At 37.0% G+C, this 17,311-nt stretch overlaps 4 protein-coding genes across 5 annotated transcripts in view; 1 reads left to right on the top strand and 3 right to left on the bottom strand.

The window, feature by feature from the left end:
* Positions 1–35: 35 nt before the first annotated feature.
* On the bottom strand, positions 36–13,016 carry LOC148958681 (uncharacterized). The gene is made up of 2 exons (XM_089111828.1): positions 12,734–13,016; positions 36–3,518 (listed from the first exon to the last, which is right to left on the bottom strand). Exon 2 carries the CDS (start codon positions 3,481–3,483, stop codon positions 1,846–1,848), a length of 1,638 nt encoding a protein of 545 aa, XP_088967954.1. The 5' UTR covers positions 3,484–3,518; positions 12,734–13,016; the 3' UTR covers positions 36–1,845.
* LOC135681402 (uncharacterized) lies at positions 7,657–15,206 on the top strand. The gene is made up of 9 exons (XM_065195858.2): positions 7,657–8,262; positions 8,994–9,098; positions 9,316–10,224; positions 10,653–10,774; positions 11,065–11,605; positions 11,822–12,229; positions 12,761–12,814; positions 13,010–13,033; positions 14,126–15,206. The coding sequence occupies exons 2-9, from the start codon at positions 9,038–9,040 to the stop codon at positions 14,416–14,418; spliced, it is 2,412 nt and encodes an 803-aa protein (XP_065051930.2). The 5' UTR covers positions 7,657–8,262; positions 8,994–9,037; the 3' UTR covers positions 14,419–15,206.
* LOC135681397 (uncharacterized) overlaps positions 12,733–17,311 on the bottom strand; it is a 39,007-nt gene continuing 34,428 nt past the window's right edge. For both annotated transcript variants that reach the window (XM_089111820.1, XM_089111822.1), the window contains one exon: positions 12,733–12,799. The gene's annotated coding sequence lies outside the window, so the exon portion shown is untranslated. The remainder of the gene's footprint in view (positions 12,800–17,311) is intronic.
* On the bottom strand, positions 15,721–17,133 carry LOC135681680 (uncharacterized). The gene has a single exon (XM_065196253.2). The coding sequence runs from the start codon at positions 17,131–17,133 to the stop codon at positions 15,721–15,723; it is 1,413 nt and encodes a 470-aa protein (XP_065052325.1).

Raw genomic sequence — 17,311 nt, forward strand, 5'->3', positions numbered from 1 at the left:
TTCTATGAGTAAGGATGACTGAAAATTAAGAGCACTGGGCCAGCATCAGCAATTAGTATCATACTGCGCCATTGCACCAAGTACATCCAAAATATTGAAAAATAACAAAGTGAAAAGCTTTGACATACTAGTTTTTAAAAATTGTCTACATTAAGTGGCAAAAATTTTGGTGGGATTCATTTTCGATGAAGCAGGGCAACCAGAAATAAATATCCATGTACACTGGTAAGAGATGTGCCATTATTGGAACACAATTTTCTTGGAGCATGGACATGACCTTAATTTTGGGGTATAATTGTTGAAGAAAGGTAATATGTTTTCCTTTACTTTATTGAGTTGTTGGATGTTTGCAAATTTGAATTAATTTCAAGGATATGTATTTCATATTGTATCTAGGTTTTGGGGTAGGGTTTTTTGAAAAATTTATAAATTTTAGGGTATGTTTCATATTAAAAAATGGCGCACCTCCGTCCTCTGCCTATTGTAGTCCCAACTCCTCCGGGCGCCCTCTACATCCAAGAAATTTGAGTTTTCTATGAGCTGAGCGGATGCTTCTACTGGCTGTTTACAATTTCTCTCAATTTTTTTGAGAGACGCTCCAGCAGTTTCAATTGTAGGACGCTGCAATTTTTAGCACACAACCGATTAGAATTTTTAAAATATTGCGAACAGTAAACGCTTCCAATTAATTTTCCTCCATAGGTAATAAATATGGAAATAAAAAAGACCTTCTCTAAATAAGAAATTTTGACATTCTTGCCTGCCCTTCAGTTCCTTTCATTAGGCTGCCATTAAAAAATTCGTTTTTTGTTCCATTATGACTGCGTTCTAGATAATATTACGTTGAAGATAAAAATAACGTAGAAGTGCTTCATTTCTTTATTCCTCGAAACCTTTTCTTTCCACCGAAATTTTTTTAGTTCTCACCGAAATTTACACCGAAATTTTAAAAAGAAGACTGAAAGTTTTTCCATCGAAAATTAATCCACCGAAACTTTCGGCACCGGATTTTTTGCTACTCAATATGAAATTTTACGATATAAATAAGTGTATGATGAAATTGTGAATATTAATCTAAAACTAGAAAAGCAAAACATTGCAAAACAAGAATAAAGGCAAAAATATATATTCATACTAAGAATAAAATGAAACCTGAGGATGACCCTTCGCCGAGTACATTGGTATGTCACGTGAGAGGTTGTTCATTATCCTGAGGGTTATATTGACTGTTCTCAACATGTGTATAAGAAAGAAATATTTCGAGAAAAAAATTTGCTGCTGAATTTCTGGACGATATGGTAAGTTGGTTGCGACTCTTTTGAGTTAGGTGCGGTTTAGCTCTGTTCTAGAATCGATCATTTACGTCGGACGAATGGGAAATAATCAACTAAGATCGAAAGTTTTTTGTTGTTTACAGGGAGAATGTTTTCAAAAATAGTATTTAAAGCAATGTGGAATGATAAGAATTCTACTTTACTTGTGTTGATTTTCTAAAAAGTTGCATCTTTGCATATCTGCTCCTGACAATCGTGTTTAGAAAAAAGAGAATTCTTTATACCGATGTCATGTTGGGATACATGATTAACGCAATTCACAACTCGCAATTCACAACGGTCCATACCAAGCAGATTTAAGATTCACATTTAACTGACTGCAACTTTTGTCAACATTAATTAAAATTTGAGTGGATATTTCATTGCATAAGCAGAAGTTCAATTTCAATTAAGATAATGTCTTAATAATCATTTCACATATCCATTAAGCCTCGTTTTCCACAAGCCTCGTTTCTCGTCAGCCTCGTTTCTCGTCACCCTCGTTTCTCGTCATCCTCGTTTTATGCTAGCCTCATTGTGGCCAGCGAATGCCAGGCTTCCACCATTGCATCCTTTCATATCTTACGTAGCCAAGCAGACGCTTCATAAATGTGAATTGAGGTTTACTAACAAACCCACAGCAATCATCGATATCACAGAAAAAATGAGGTCCTTTCTCTTTACATTCATGAACAGCATACGTCCTGTTCTCCTTTCTTTTGCCACTGCCTCCATCCACAAATTTAATACCGGCTGAAATCTCCAAAAATAACTCGTCCTTATCTTTCCTTTGTTTACTTGTCAGTTTATCAAGTTCCTTCAAGAACTGATAAGCGTCTTTATTTTTGTAAATGACACCTTTCTTCAAATACTTTTGCAACTCTTTCTTTTGTGGAGCCATCGCAGCACGGATATAAAAGTCGAGGGCATACTTGTCGTTATTCGTTTGCAGAGTCCTCTGAACACTTGACCACATCTCCATGTAAAACTCACCACTAGGCATGGATTCAGCTGGGGCCCAATATTCTTTCCATTTTTCAAATTCCTTTTTCCGCTTTTCGGGGACGATGGCGATGTCGTAAATATACCTATTGAACTTTTTTAACTGGCCAAACTTCTTTTTCAGTGCAGCAAAATACGGATTAACGTAATGAAGAACACGAGCGACTGTAGTTGAAACAAATATTTTCACCTTTTCTGAAGAAATATACGGTTGAGGCTTACCAGGATCTTTGTTTATCAGCGTAACATTCCCTGGTTGCCAAGAACTCAGTGCGAATGCAACCACATCTAGTGGCATGATAGGCATACTCTCTCCCATAATTCGCCTCCACAATTCAACATTTATACCTCCCTTTCCGCACATATAACCTAAGAAAAATGCCGCGCCTTTGGACCTCTCGTAATGTTGCGCAAGGTCATTTTCTTCGGGCTTATTCAATGCCATGAGATTTCTCTTAAAATGCATTCTTTGGTGAAAAGGGTCCTTCTTCCTATTTTTAAAATCAAACTCGGGTGTTAACGGGATCATTTCGTCGTTTATCAACGTCAAATGTGTTATTTTGCGGTTATGCAATTGTTTGAAAAACGACCGCGCTATGCCAGATTTGAGCCGCTCGATCCAAAATAATTCATCCGCATCCATGTGCAAAAGCCAGTTGACGCCGTCCGCTTTTGCCATCACGCCCGCGCGGGCAACATTGAGCTGCTGACGAGATGTGTGATCTGTTTTTAAATAAACCCCAAGCCTTGGTAAAAGTAATTGTTCCGGATCTTTGGATTTCTTACTCTCGTCCGGGGTCCAAAACCGTTTCCGATAGGCATTATCGACTTTGATAATAGTGAGGAATGGCTTGTACTCAGACGCTGTGCTCAGACTCTTGATCAAATCCTTGTCTGCCACAGGGCCATCGAAAAACAAATAAAACCGAGAGAATCCAATGCCAATGTGGTACCGAAGCCACGAGTTTGCCCAGGAATCAGAATGTCCACGCCACGTGGAAACAATCGCTAATATCATTTCAGATTCATTTTTTGCCCCTTTCACTTCAATAGGTTTTTGGCCAACATTAACAAAGCCTTCATCAGCTAGCACTCTTTCTAGAAATAAAAATGAAACGATTCCTACAAACCCAACAACACCCATTTGGAATCTGATGATATTTTTCATGTGGCGCACTGATGATTCTTTAAATTTCTTTTTGCCTGCAAAGTAAAGTGGAGCTAATCATCGAATTTTCGATATTACTTATAACTAATGAATAACTTTCTACGAACTATCGTTTAACAAAAACAATACAAATATCATAGACAGGGAAATTTGTAGAAAAAACTAGCAAACTGACTAACCTCAAATTTTATTTCACATTATTACTAAATCGACCATGGAGATTCCAAATCCAAGATGGGCCAAAAAATATTATCACCGGAAGCTACTTTTTTTGATGACGTCATCAAAAAAATGATAAAAAATCTTTAAAAATCGGCCAAGGACTCGAACTCAACTTTTTTGCATTTTTGCACTAAATTAACTATGCAGATTTCAAATCTGAGATGAAATGAAAAATATCTCAAACGGAAGTCAAATTTTGTGATGACGTCATCAACTTGGAGAAAATTCACTTTGAACCTTTTTAATTGTTTTCTCGCAACTATCATTGTCAAATATGTTCCATATTCGAATTGCACACATTCAGTGCTTTTAAAAGATGTATTGAATTTCTATTATACTTACTTTTAAACGTTCTTTCATGACGTCATCATCGTTTTATGACGTCATCGCCTTTTAAAGGTAATTGAATAACGCGTGAAAGGATGCCTAGAAATCTTTAGCTAGTTAAAAAAGTCATTCAAAATTGAAATTTCGTTGTATAGAAAATGATATGGATCCATTCATCCTTCATCACTGTCTCCTTTGCTGGAACTCCAGAAGAAAATGTAGTTCCACTCATCATCGTCTGCTTTAAGCTGATCACCTCACCATAATTTTTCCCATGGCCTAGTCCTCATTGGTTACGGAATTTTCTTCGATTTCATCACTAGAGCGCTGCAGATCTTACAGCTTTTTAGTGGAGGGTGTGCGGGGCCCTGCACAAGATGAACATAATTTGTGTGAAAAAAATTTTGGAATTATTTTGCTGACTCCAGTATTTTCTGCAGATATTCACAGCTTTTTTAACGTTGACGATCGGATATTTTTGTCTTCAAGCCGTTAAGAAACGTTTTTCTCTGTATATCCTCTTCGTGCTATTTCTTATTTATTTATCAAATGTATTTTCAAAATTAGAATATGTAAAGAAATTTTTTTCCTATAAACCACACTAATACCACCTGTAGGCCAGATCATTCTTTCCATCGTATGTCTAACCAAAGCTTAAAGGCAATTTCTCTTACAATCTTCTTTTGATAATGTAACCAGTAGTAAATGCTTGTGTCAACCAGTATGGGTCTGGTTGTAGAGCTTCTGGTTATCTGTTTTTCATTGCCTTGCGAATTCTTACTCTTATCTGCACAAGTGTTTCATCACATTTCCCTTTGTATGATTATTTTTGCACAAATTTCATCGCTTTCGTGAGAATGTCTTTGCAGATTTCCTGTCTCATCGTAACTCTCTCGAGCAATTTTCCCTTTCCAGAACACTCCTAAAGCTTTTTAAAATGTTAGCTTTCCTTACAACAACATTACCGGTGTTGTTTCGCAGCCAATAACTGCATGAACAGCCGGTAGATTTTTGGAACTATCTAAACCCAGGTAAGATACGACGTTCCAAAATTAACGTACTTCTCGTTGTCAATCTTTAAGGAATATTTCCTTGAAGGCTTTTCACACAATAAGCAGTAAAAACTACATTAGTGTCCTTTCGACAACTAATATATTTTATCGATGAGGAAAGGATGGAATATCAAGTGGATGTCAGCCTCTTCATAGCTGCAATTAAGCAAGTATGCCGTGGAATCTTTGATTATTTTTAAGGTTTGTTATTTATTGGTAAACATGAGTGCTTTCAAAATTAACTGCTTTCCTTCTTAGCCCTGGTAGAGCCTTGAACTAGCTTTAGAAAGTAAGTTTGATACAACAAGAACCAGACCAGATAATACAAAATGTTCTTGACAAGTTATCAAGTAGGAACCGAGTTCTGCAATGGGTTATCGCAGAGATAAAGTGTTATACCCGCACTAAACCTATCTTATATTCCATTTCAAGGTTTTTGTTGCTGTTAGTGATGCTTGGCAGTCTTCTGCATTGCAAAGATCAAGATAATCCAAAGGCTTCACCAGGGCTAAGAAGGAAAGCAGTTAATTTTGAAAGCATTCGTGTTTACCAATAAATAACAAACCTTAAAGATAATCAAAGATTCCACGACATACTTGCTTAATTGCAGCTATGAAGAGGCTGACATCCACTTGATATTTCATTCTTTCCTCATCGATAAAATTTATTAGTTGTCGAAAGGACACTAATGTAGTTTTTACTGCTTATTGTGTGAAAAGCCTTCAAGGAAATATTCCTTAAAGATTGACAACGAGAAGTACGTTAATTTTGGAACGTCGTATCTTACCTGGGTTTAGATAGTTCCGAAAATCTACCGGCTGTTCATGCAGTTATTGGCTGCGAAACAACACCGGTAATGTTGTTGTAAGGAAAGCTAACATTTTAAAAAGCTTTAGGAGTGTTCTGGAAAGGGAAAATTGCTCGAGAGAGTTACGATGAGACAGGAAATCTGCAAAGGCATTCTCACGAAAGCGATGAAATTTGTGCAAAAATAATCATACAAAGGGAAATGTGATGAAACACTTGTGCAGATAAGAGTAAGAATTCGCAAGGCCATGAAAAACAGATAATCAGAAGCTCTACAACCAGATCCATACTGGTTGACACAAGCATTTACTACTGGTTACATTATCAAAAGAAGATTGTAAGAGAAATTGCCTTTAAGCTTTGGTTAGACATACGATGGAAAGAATGATCTGGCCCACAGGTGGTATTAGTGTGGTTTATAGGAAAAAAATTTCTTTACATATTCTAATTTTGAAAATACATTTGATAAATAAATAAGAAATGGCACGAAGAGGATATACAGAGAAAAACGTTTCTTAACGGCTTGAAGACAAAAATATCCGATCGTCAACGTTAAAAAAGCTGTGAATATCTGCAGAAAATACTGGAGTCAGCAAAATAATTCCAAATTTTTTTCACACAAATTATGTTCATCTTGTGCAGGGCCCCGCACACCCTCCGCTAAAAAACTGCAAGATCTGCAGCGCTCTAGTGATGAAATCGAAGAAAATTCCGTAACCAATGAGGACTAGGCCATGGGAAAAATTATGGTGAGGTGATCAGCTTAAAGCAGACGATGATGAGTGGGCCTACATTTTCTTCTGGAGTTTCTGGAGCAAAGGAGACAGTGATGAAGGATGAATGGATCCATATCATTTTCTATACAACGAAATTTCAATTTTGAATGACTTTTTTAACTAGCTAAAGATTTCTAGGCATCCTTTCACGCGTTATTCAATTACCTTTAAAAGGCGATGACGTCATAAAATGATGATGACGTCATGAAAGAACGTTTAAAAATAAGTATAATAGAAATTCAATACATCTTTTAAAAGCACTGAATGTGTGCAATTCGAATATGGAACATATTTGACAATGATAGTTGCGAGAAAACAATTAAAAAGGTTCAAAGTGAATTTTCTCCAAGTTGATGACGTCATCACAAAATTTGACTTCCGTTTGAGATATTTTTCATTTCATCTCAGATTTGAAATCTGCATAGTTAATTTAGTGCAGAAATGCAAAAAAAGTTGAGTTCGAGTCCTTGGCCGATTTTTAAAGATTTTTTTATCATTTTTTTGATGACGTCATCAAAAAAAGTAGCTTCCCGTGATAATTTTTTTTGGCCCATCTTGGATTTGGAATCTCCATGGTCGATTTAGTAAGAATGTGAAATAAAATTTGAGGTTAGGCAGTTTGCTAGTTTTTTCTACAAAATTCCCTGTCTATCATAGTTTATTAAAAACAAAAAAACTACAAAAAACATGTTTGCAGGTTTACAGTCAGTTGAGTGGCCTGTTCGTTAACCAGCACCTCTAAAAGAGGGGCTTCTTTGCCTGTTCAAGGAGTTTGTTTTATACAACCTTAGGTCATTGGTCGTAGTTCAAAGTTATCGTAGACCAAATTGGAAGTTTACCAGCATTTCGCTACTCCATGAAGGGGCTACTCCGTCAAGGGAATTAAACACCAGTCTTTTTATTCAAAAGCAGTTAACTATCTTTCGACCCAAGGTAAGTACCTTGCCCGTGGCATTAAAATTGTGGTCACTTATTACTCATGCAAACACCAATAATCTCACTGCAGCAGATGAAAGGATGGAATGTTCCATATTTTATCTTACATTATCAGCAGTTCCAGCTACATTACAGTATATTCATCGGTAATTCACATGTCCAGAACTAGCAAAAACTTTTTAGGACATTGATAATACCAGTTGCTTAGCAACTGGGTATCCGTTACTAAGCTCAACACCCTATAACACAGGATTGCGTCTGCACAAATGAAATACATTAAGAACTGCCTGCAAGATTCTCTGGGAAATATTGTGTGCACAAACGAAATCTGTATTGAAAAATAAAGGTTGAATATTTCAGCTAGTTCTGAAAAAATACGACCATAGAGGCATGACACAGAGAAAATGATACAGAGAGTGCTTTAAATGGCGGCCAAGTTGTGCCTCGATGTGCAGAGAAAATCAGTGCGAACAGAACAGCCACCCGCTCGGTGAAGAATCAGTAAACAAGATAACGGACCATTGCGCAAGGGTCAAACAGGTCACTGACGCAAACTTCAGAATTTTGAAACGAAATCCTTCGCATCTGCTAAAGGAAAAGGCTAAATTTAAATATTTAAAGACATTATTTCGTCTTTTCGGGATTTTCTCTTGCTCAAGGTATGTACTTTACAAGATTTGTTTCGATTTTTCAAAGGTTTTGAGAAAGGCATTCAGTCATTATCATGCCATGCCCGTTTACTTAATGATCATGAAAGATAACCATTATAATAAACTAAAATGAACGCGGATGAAAATAATAGTAACACCGTGTCCGTTGATCTCTGGCAAGCAAAGACGGTGCACAAGACAGTGAAATCGGCTTGACTACTACAAATAAGCTTGCTATCTTCTGGCTTGAATTGCTACAGTGCATTCCCAAGCTGCTCAGTATCACTATTAAGACCAGTGGGAAATGTATCTAGTGAAATATTGCCAGGAAATAGCTACACAGATTTATTTCTTATTTTGTTCCTTTGCTTGTCTGTCAAGAATAGGCTATGTGGGTGAGCAGATGAGTATATTTAAACTAAGTGATATTCAACGAAGGACATATGCAGAACAAACTTGCATTATAAGCAGATTGATCAAATACTTTATTCCTTGCATTAACCGTTAAAATAAACAAAAAAACACAACTCAAAATAGGTACTGCTGCAAACAATACAAATGCAATTTTATAAAAATGTTTCATATTAAAATCAAGTATCATTTTCTCGGCTGTATCAAATTAATAGATTAAAGTAGTAATTGGTTTAATTTTTAACAGGCAGAATTTTCAATTTCAACCTAATGACATTGCATTCTTTAAATCTCCTATAAGCATCGAACTTATTCAAAAATATTTTTAGGGATGATAGTGGAAAAGACGTTGGAAAATGTGTGTTGATGCGAAATGATATGCAGAAAGATGAATCTGTTTCTGTGGCTCATTTTTTGCAGCCTCGTAATTCAAGGTAAATATTCTTTATCCATAATATGTTTTAATACACCTACAAAAAAATCTATTTAGTTTCACTACAAATATGAAATAATATATATTTTACTTCAAGAAATATTGAGCGGTTTTTAGTATTCAAGCTATATTTATTTTTTATCAAAACTCAAAGCTTTGCCACGTATCGTGTCCTGTTTTAACAATATTTACTTAGAATGCATTATTCTGGATTTTAGAGTCTCATCAACAACTGGAAAAAAAGCAATTCGTCAACTTAGGAGACGCATTTGATTTCGAAGGAAATGGTGGAACAGAGGAAGGTTTCTCAAGAGCTCTCAATGATGCATCATTAGGAGGCGAACTTGGAGCCGAGGACAATGCCAATGCCCAAATGCATATATCTGAGAACAATCAAGGAGGCATAAGTTTGGGACAAGGGGGTGATGACCTTGGGTCCCTAGGTTCTCTGTTAGGAGGCAATAACTTGAATCCATTTCAGTCACTGTCTTCTTACAACGGTCTTGGAGGGGGAGACGACAGGGGAGACGACCTTGGGCTTGGGGCAGGGAAGGAAAGCGAGGGATTCGATAGTTTAGGGGGGATTAAAAGTTTATTAGGCACGGGAGACCAACTTGGAAATTTTGGAGGCGGTGGAAAACCAGAAGGAGGAGACGATTCGAACAGCTTGCTAGAAGCACTTGGGTTAACAGGAAACAATGGAGAAAAAACTAGTGAAAGTTCATTGGACAGTTTGCTTGGAGGAAACAAAGACCAATCATCTTTGATGTCAATTTTGAAGCTTGGAGAAGAAACTGGAAAAGCAAAAAGTGAAGGGCATTCCTTGCTGGACGGATTAAATCTCGATGAGGGTAACAACAACAACAACATTGAAAATTCCGCAAACCTTGCAGACACACTAAACACTGGCGGAAATACGGATTTATTAGGGCTGAATAAAAACGATCTGGCGAGTTTACTTGGTAACGCAGGGGGTAATATGCAAGGGAATTCAAATGCTGGGGCCACATCGAAAGGCGGCAAGCAAGAAACTGAAACATCGGATGGATCACTAGGGTTGTTGCAAAGTCTCATCAATGGACAGGAGACTTCTGGAGGAGACAGGCAAGGAATTGGTGAATTTGGAGGTAAGAAAAATGCGTCCTTAACATGAGAAAATGCAGTTGTAATTGGGTTGCTAAACTAAGTGAATCTAGAAATAATATGTGCAAAGAGAATTACGACGATGAATTTTCTTTACAGCACTGTAAGTGCGTTGGATTAAATACACCGTGTGACAATGGCGATATTCCTTTGACCCAAAACACAAGAAAGAAGCACCAAACTTGTTAGCTTCTAAAGTTGCGTGCATATAATCGTCAAATGCTTTCCCAACTATCGTCATAACATTTATTAATGACTTTGCAAAGATTCATATTCTATGTACATATTTCAAAGATTCATATTCAGCAGATTAGAGCTTATGGGAAACGTTCAGGATTTTATCGTGAGAAACGGTTATGAAGGCGAGGATTGGTATTAAGTAAAAATGTCTAAAAGAAAGATTTTTTTGCAGGCGGCGGCTTATCAAATGAACTGAGCCAATTGGATACGACTGATGAAAAGCTCGAGAAGATGTTGGAGGGCTTAGGGAAAGTGGATTCTGGAGCAACCCAGTCTCCGAATTATGGCGATGCAGTAAGCAGGCTAATATATTTGAATTACGAAAATATAATCAGCATTTTTCATGAACTATATTTTGCATGAACATTTGTTATCAGAAGTTAAGTGTAGATAATAAGACGCCAAAAAGCAAATGTTATGAGCACCTATCACTGCTAAAGCGTTTTTACTGATCGACATCTATGGCTTATCAAAAACAAGACTGATTTGGACAAGATTTATTAGGAAGAGCATGTGTATATCATATATAATCGTTAAACAAATCTGAACTTAAAAGAAACTGACGTTAGGCTGTCTCTTCACAGTCTGAGATGGATGCACAGCCTTCTGAAGCCGTGGACGAAATGCCTTCAATGGGTTACCATGGTCACCAAAGTGGTATGCAGTCGATGCCATCTCTGCTGGGAGGAGACCTCAGTGGGCTGGATGGTCTGTCTGGGATGATGAATGGAGGTGGAGGAATGGGAGGACTGATGCAAGGTATGGGAGGGGGTCAAATCAACCCCATGCATATACAGCCAGGTGTGACAGTGCATGCGCACGCAAGCGACAAACCAGGCAGTTCGAGTCCCGTCTCGCCAGCAGAAGCATCGAAGACGGCAAAACAAGCTCAGCGAGTTAACGAACAAGAGCATCAGAAGAAGCTCAAAAGACTGAAAACGAGACTGCAAACTTTGAGGAAGAAACTTGAAGAACTACAAGAAGAACAGTCAAAGAAGTCACACAGTGTAAATTCACCGACTGGAAGAAGAAAAGAAGCAATCAAGAAGCTGCTGATTAAAAACCTTAAATTGGCTGCATTGATAGCATCAAAAGAAATTCAGCTGGAGGAAGCAAAAGAAAGTGGTGAGAATTTTAATCGTTTATGCCAGCTTTTGTGTAGAATTTTCAAACCTGGAAAGATATTTGAAAGACATGCTTATCACGGAATTGCCTATAAAAATAAGAAACAATTATTTACCTTATTGCAACGCAAAACAAATACCAAGTTTAAGAAGACTCTTTGGTAACTACAGATTAGTGAGACAAACTTTGATTTCAATTTCATTTGCTCTATTGCAGCTTTCACGGGGAAGAAAGAATCGGATGACCTCGGCCTTGTCGATGTTCCCACGAATATGAAGGAAACGCCAAAGGAGCCTGAGAATGAACTCGCATTTTCGAAAACAAAAGCAAAGCCTTTGACAGATCTGAGCAAAAAAGCGGAAGAAGAAGTAAACCATTTGATAAAAGCACAGGGAAACTCTAAAACGAGGAGAGACAAGTCAGCAACGGCAGCAAACGCAAGCAAGACAATTGAAAGCAAAGTTCTGAGCAACGCAACCATCATCAAACAGATAAATGCTACGTTGGCGAAGCTTAGCGCCGAGTCGCCAAACAACGTAACAGTTACGCCGAAGGCGTACAAAAAGTTAGTGCAACGAATAACGCAACTATCTCCGAAGAAGTCAGAGGCAGTTCAAGAAGCAGGTGAGAATTAACGGTAGAAAATAACGCACACGAATAAGACTGGCTATAAAAGGAAAGTATTAAGCTGGATCCAAGGTGAAAAAACTTAGGACTTAGGTTAACTGCTTCGAATCGCGGCGTATTGACAGAACTTCAAGTAATATAGCAGGTCAGCATATAGCAGGTTATAAGTAATATAGCAAGGTATATAACAAGTAATATATGTCAGATAATACGTAATATACGTAATATACCAAAAACTCAGCATGCTCCTCCCGTAACCTCCGGAACACTGAGACTGATTTAAGGATGCCAAAGAAAAGGTCAGCAATCCTCCCTGGGTGGTGTCAAAAAATCAATACAGGGTTGACTAGTTCCTTTTTTACTGTATAATACCATATAATTGTAAATATGTTTTTAATATTATGGTTATTTATTTGAAAAACAAACGAAAGCGTCAAAAGCCTCTCATAAACCAGCTTAATGTAGGCAGCCAGAATAGTTCGTGGTTAACTTCATACGCACCTAAATGAGCACTGTCTTCTTTTTTAGCATTGAGCTCGTTGTACAAAGCGCTGATGAAAACGAAGCCTACGAAAAAAGGAGGCAAGTAAATTCAAAACGACTTCACATTTAATGCAATGCATGTTAAACAACTTTCATCAGTAACAAGGACTTTAAATTAAACCAGAAATGAAACAGTCTAATAGTTTTTATAGAAAATCATCATTGTTAATATCTTTACTTGTTGATTTGGGAACTATTGCAACTTTAAACATTGAAATTTTGTCTTCTTTTCAGGAAACGCAAAAAAGCTGGAAATAAGTAAGTAGCGTTTAGCAAATAAAATCTTTAAAATAAAAAAAATTGAAAAATAAAGTATTCTCTCCAATTAACGGACACTCTAAAAAGCGGACACCTCTGATTAACGGACAAACCTTTTTCCCCGATCGTTTTTTGGTCAAAGTCTCATAAAAAACTTTCTAAAAAGCGGACACTTAATTAGCGGACACTCTAATTAACGGACAATGTTTTTTGCACAAATAGACAATTTGGCTTTTTTTTCTTTCCAATTAGCGGACATTACAAAAAAGTTAGGAGCCAGCAAACAAAAACTTTGACGAATGAATATTTGTTCAAATATATATTTCAAACACTTTGACATTGGACAATCTAGTTGGTTTTTTACTGTTTTGAGCTTCTTTAAAGCCCATTTTACTATCTTTACTTGTCCATAAAAGTGGAAAATTACTGGAATATCCAGACCATAGCCACCTCCACGATTCAACCTCTTTCCAATAACTTTCTCCGATGGGGGGCTAGATGCTTCCGACGGAGCGGCTGTATCCCTCCCCTGGCGCCACCACTGATTACACCTTTAAAAATACAAAACTCAGGTCTATTTTCCAATTTGGGACTTACATTGCAAAACTTTCCAAAAGGCGGACATTTCCAATTAGCGGACACCTTGCTCGAGCCCCGACGGTGTCCGCTAATTGGAGAGAATACTGTACAAAGGCAGCCAAGTCTCCATTTTGAAGGAGTTACTTTTTCGATCAGGCAACTGCTTACATTAGGATGGACGTTAGGTCTTCGGAATACTTAAACATTTGTTCAACATTTGAAGTGAGCTTGAACAGAAATTATAAACTTGGACTGAAAAAGAGGCATTTGCAAAAGAGGCACAATGGACTTGAACATTCCATTCAAAAACAAGTGTTAGCAAATAATCTTTATCGTTATCTCTTATGATGATTTATTTATTTTTGTGATTTTCAGCGGTCTTTTGGGGCCATCAACAAAGGAGAGAATATCTTTTAGCGTGCACGACAGAAGATAAAATTTACCTTCATACCCTATCCAACCACGTTTTTTTTTCAATAAAAAAAAAGTCAACTCTCATTTTTCATGTTTTAGAGTATGCTGATATGGGCTGTTTTAAAGACACTGACAAAAGAGTTTTGGCGAGCCTCGAGAGTTCATTCAAATCACCCTTGGATAGGAACTACAAAACAAGATTAAATTCATTGTACAAATGCGCGAGAATCGCAAAACTGAAAGGATTTCCTGGATTCGCAATGGAAAACGGAGGACAATGCTTTGGAGAACAAGACATTTTGAAAAAATATAAATCATACGGAGCAAGTCCAATGTGTGGAAACAAAGGGAAAGGCGGGGTTTGGTCACTAAATGTGTACAAATTTGTGTAAATTAGAATTAGCAGAATGTATTTGAAACAAATCACACACAATCAGTTTTGGTTTTAAAAAGCAATAAACCGGTGAAGAAAAGTAGCTGCTTTTCTAAACAGAAAAGCGAAAAAAGAATGTATTTACAAATAAAAGCAATGGGCAGTGAAGTTAGATTGCAAAAGTTGATCGGTAACTCTACGTGAGTAGACGGATATCAGTCTGTGTCTGTGGGCAGAAATATAATGAAATATAAAACACTCTATAAAGGGTATAATACACAGAGTTAGTTAGTTGCTAGCTTCTTAAGATTAACAAAAAACTCCTTGAGAGAGTAAGCAAAAACAAACAAATGAACTTCAAGGGCGACATAAAAACGAAATTTCAATTGCATTGAAATCGTTATTTCTGTTTATGTTTGATTTCGACAACAAAATTGCGACACATTCGATCTAATAAGAAAATAGCAAAATCATAAGATGTCAAAGTATGTTAGAAAATCATTTTACAATTTTGCATTAGATACTTAGACTTTTATATTTGATGACAAAAAATAATTTTACTGTTCTTAGATAAATGTGTGGCTAACAACCAATTTTTTATAAACGACATAAGAATTAATGTAAATAGGTTGACGATCGATTTATATGCTTATATTTTCTTCTGTGCTAAATTCTGCAACAGATTCTAAATCGAGCGAAAACTTAAGAACTATTTTGTTGAAAATGTAATTTATTTTAATCATTAATATTTGTCTTATTACCTTAATTGTCCTTGATATGAAATATGAACTGAAATAACAATAAAAAGGTTTATTGCTCAACCTGATCTAAACTGTAACTTTGAAAAATCATGGTATAAAATTTGCAAATCATGCTGAGTGAACTTTACACAAACGAATAAAGGTAATAGGATACTAAGGAATCTCCAAAGAAAAGAAAGCTTAGATGATGAATCATATTAATTCAGTATTTGATTTATGTTTCTCATTAAGCCATAAAGGCGCGTACAGAAAAAGGTTGAATCAAACTCCGATCAAAACGAATCATACTCAATCAGTCAATCAGTATCATAAATCATCCAGATGCATAAAGTCAATATGAAGTGTTCAACTTTTCACATATTATCAAATTATCAAACTATTATCACCAATGGCTGGTAACTATACTTCAGCCATTCCGCGGTAATTTTCATATGATTTTAAGTCTAAGAATTTGTGTGCGAGGGTAGCTGTTTAAACATGTATGTACAAGAAATACAAAATATTATTAAATAGGAACTCTTACTAAGTTATACAGATCGTAATAGTCGACCATTAATAATCTATATCACTGCAATAGCACTTATGACAAATCCATTTTTAAGCGAAAGGGCATTAATAACATGTTTGCCAGGCTTGAGGTTCGTGGAGACAATTTCCATCAAAGTTCCCATATGGTAGTCATCCGTGCTAATGCATATTGGAGTCTGATTGTCCACCCAAACCTGCGCAGAACCACTATCTGCGTGTGAAACGACAACAAGACGCGAGAAAGCGCGAGGCAGGTAAATTGCAAATTGAATCAATTGTTCAGCTACATCAGTCTTCATGCCGCATAGTTTATCTGCCCTGATTTTAAATTGCTTGTATATATTGTACCTGAAATTGTCTTGACGTGTAACTCGCGCTGTCAGAGTGTTATTTGGTTCATACGAGTTATGTCTCATATATGTAAAGCAAAGTGGCTTCTCAGTTAATGTTTCCTGGTACAAAACTCCAGGAATATTGTAAAATTCAAAGTTAAGTACTCTGGAAAGATTCTCTGCATTGGTTGCCTGTCCCGCGGGGCCTCGAAGGGCTCGCAGAAAAGCATTACGTAGGTAATTGATGACAATAAACGCCATCTGAGCGTGTCCTAAGATACTAGGGTGAAAGCAGTCAGTAGAAAAGGCCTTTTCTTTTCCAAACTGGACCGAGTTTTGCTTGATATAATCACAAATAAAATCTCGCCAGCTCAGTGATGTAACGTTATAATGAACAGCCACATCGAGGCCACCCTCGTCTTCGTAGTTGTTACAGTAGCCTTGAGCGATATCTGCACCTCTGAAAAAGTTGATGAATAGCAAACCGGGCCTAGAGAAACGCTGCAAAATGTTTCTAGTCAATTGCTCGAAAGGGCAGCCAGGAGGGAATGGTTTGTCTTTATAGCGACCTTTGTCATTGGCTGAGAGTTCCCAAATGATAAGTTCCGGTGAAAATTGTTGGTTCAAATGAGGATCGAGACAATATGCGAAATAGTCCGATCCGACGCCACCAAGAGCGATGTTTTGAGGCTCAAGCTTGGATCCTGTAATATCTTCAAAAATGGTATTCCACCAGTTTGCAACTGCGTTAAAGTAAATTCGGTGGCCTAGTCCATTTTCTGCAAAAGGTGCACCACGAGATATAGATCCTCCTATAATTGGCATCCAGACCTTTTCCCCCTTCAAGGCATTTAGCAATAATCTTCTAAGCCGAACTTCATCACCTAGGTTGGCGACAGACCTCTGAATAAGTCGCGGAGTCGCCCCGATCGAACTTGGGCTGAAGTAAAGATCTTTATACGACCAAAAGCTGGTGAAGTCTCTTGTCAAAAAGTCTTTCAGATAGCTTATCTTGTTCTGAAAAGAGAGTCGAGGAGATCCTGTTTGTGCAACCGTGTATCTGAGAAGCACCATTTGGATAAGCCAGAACAGATGATATCCACATGATGCCATCTTGCTATTAAACCCAGTAAAGCGGTAGGTCGGGCAAAATGGTTATACGAAAATAACTTGAAAAACTCGCATTTACTTTAAAGTTTCTTATTTACATGTCAATCGAATTTCCATAAGGTGAAAACCAGTGAGTTGCAGCTGCAGTATCCCATTGCATTCTGTTTGAAACAAACAACCT

This window comes from Rhopilema esculentum, chromosome 12 (assembly GCF_057945365.1).
Source record: "Rhopilema esculentum isolate cy_ngs chromosome 12, ASM5794536v1, whole genome shotgun sequence".
In the NCBI taxonomy this organism is placed as follows: domain Eukaryota; kingdom Metazoa; phylum Cnidaria; class Scyphozoa; order Rhizostomeae; family Rhizostomatidae; genus Rhopilema; species Rhopilema esculentum.

Excerpts from the sequence above, each read along its gene's own strand:
- LOC135681402 (XM_065195858.2), top strand. The coding sequence starts at position 9,038 with ATGATATGCAGAAAGATGAATCTGTTTCTGTGGCTCATTTTTTGCAGC. Across the intron at positions 9,099-9,315 it reads TTGCAGCCTCGTAATTCAAG|AGTCTCATCAACAACTGGAA; the intron begins GTAAATATTCTT and ends TCTGGATTTTAG. Across the intron at positions 12,815-13,009 it reads GAAGCCTACGAAAAAAGGAG|GAAACGCAAAAAAGCTGGAA; the intron begins GCAAGTAAATTC and ends TCTTCTTTTCAG.
- LOC148958681 (XM_089111828.1), bottom strand. The coding sequence starts at position 3,483 with ATGAAAAATATCATCAGATTCCAAATGGGTGTTGTTGGGTTTGTAGGA.
- LOC135681680 (XM_065196253.2), bottom strand. The coding sequence starts at position 17,133 with ATGGCATCATGTGGATATCATCTGTTCTGGCTTATCCAAATGGTGCTT.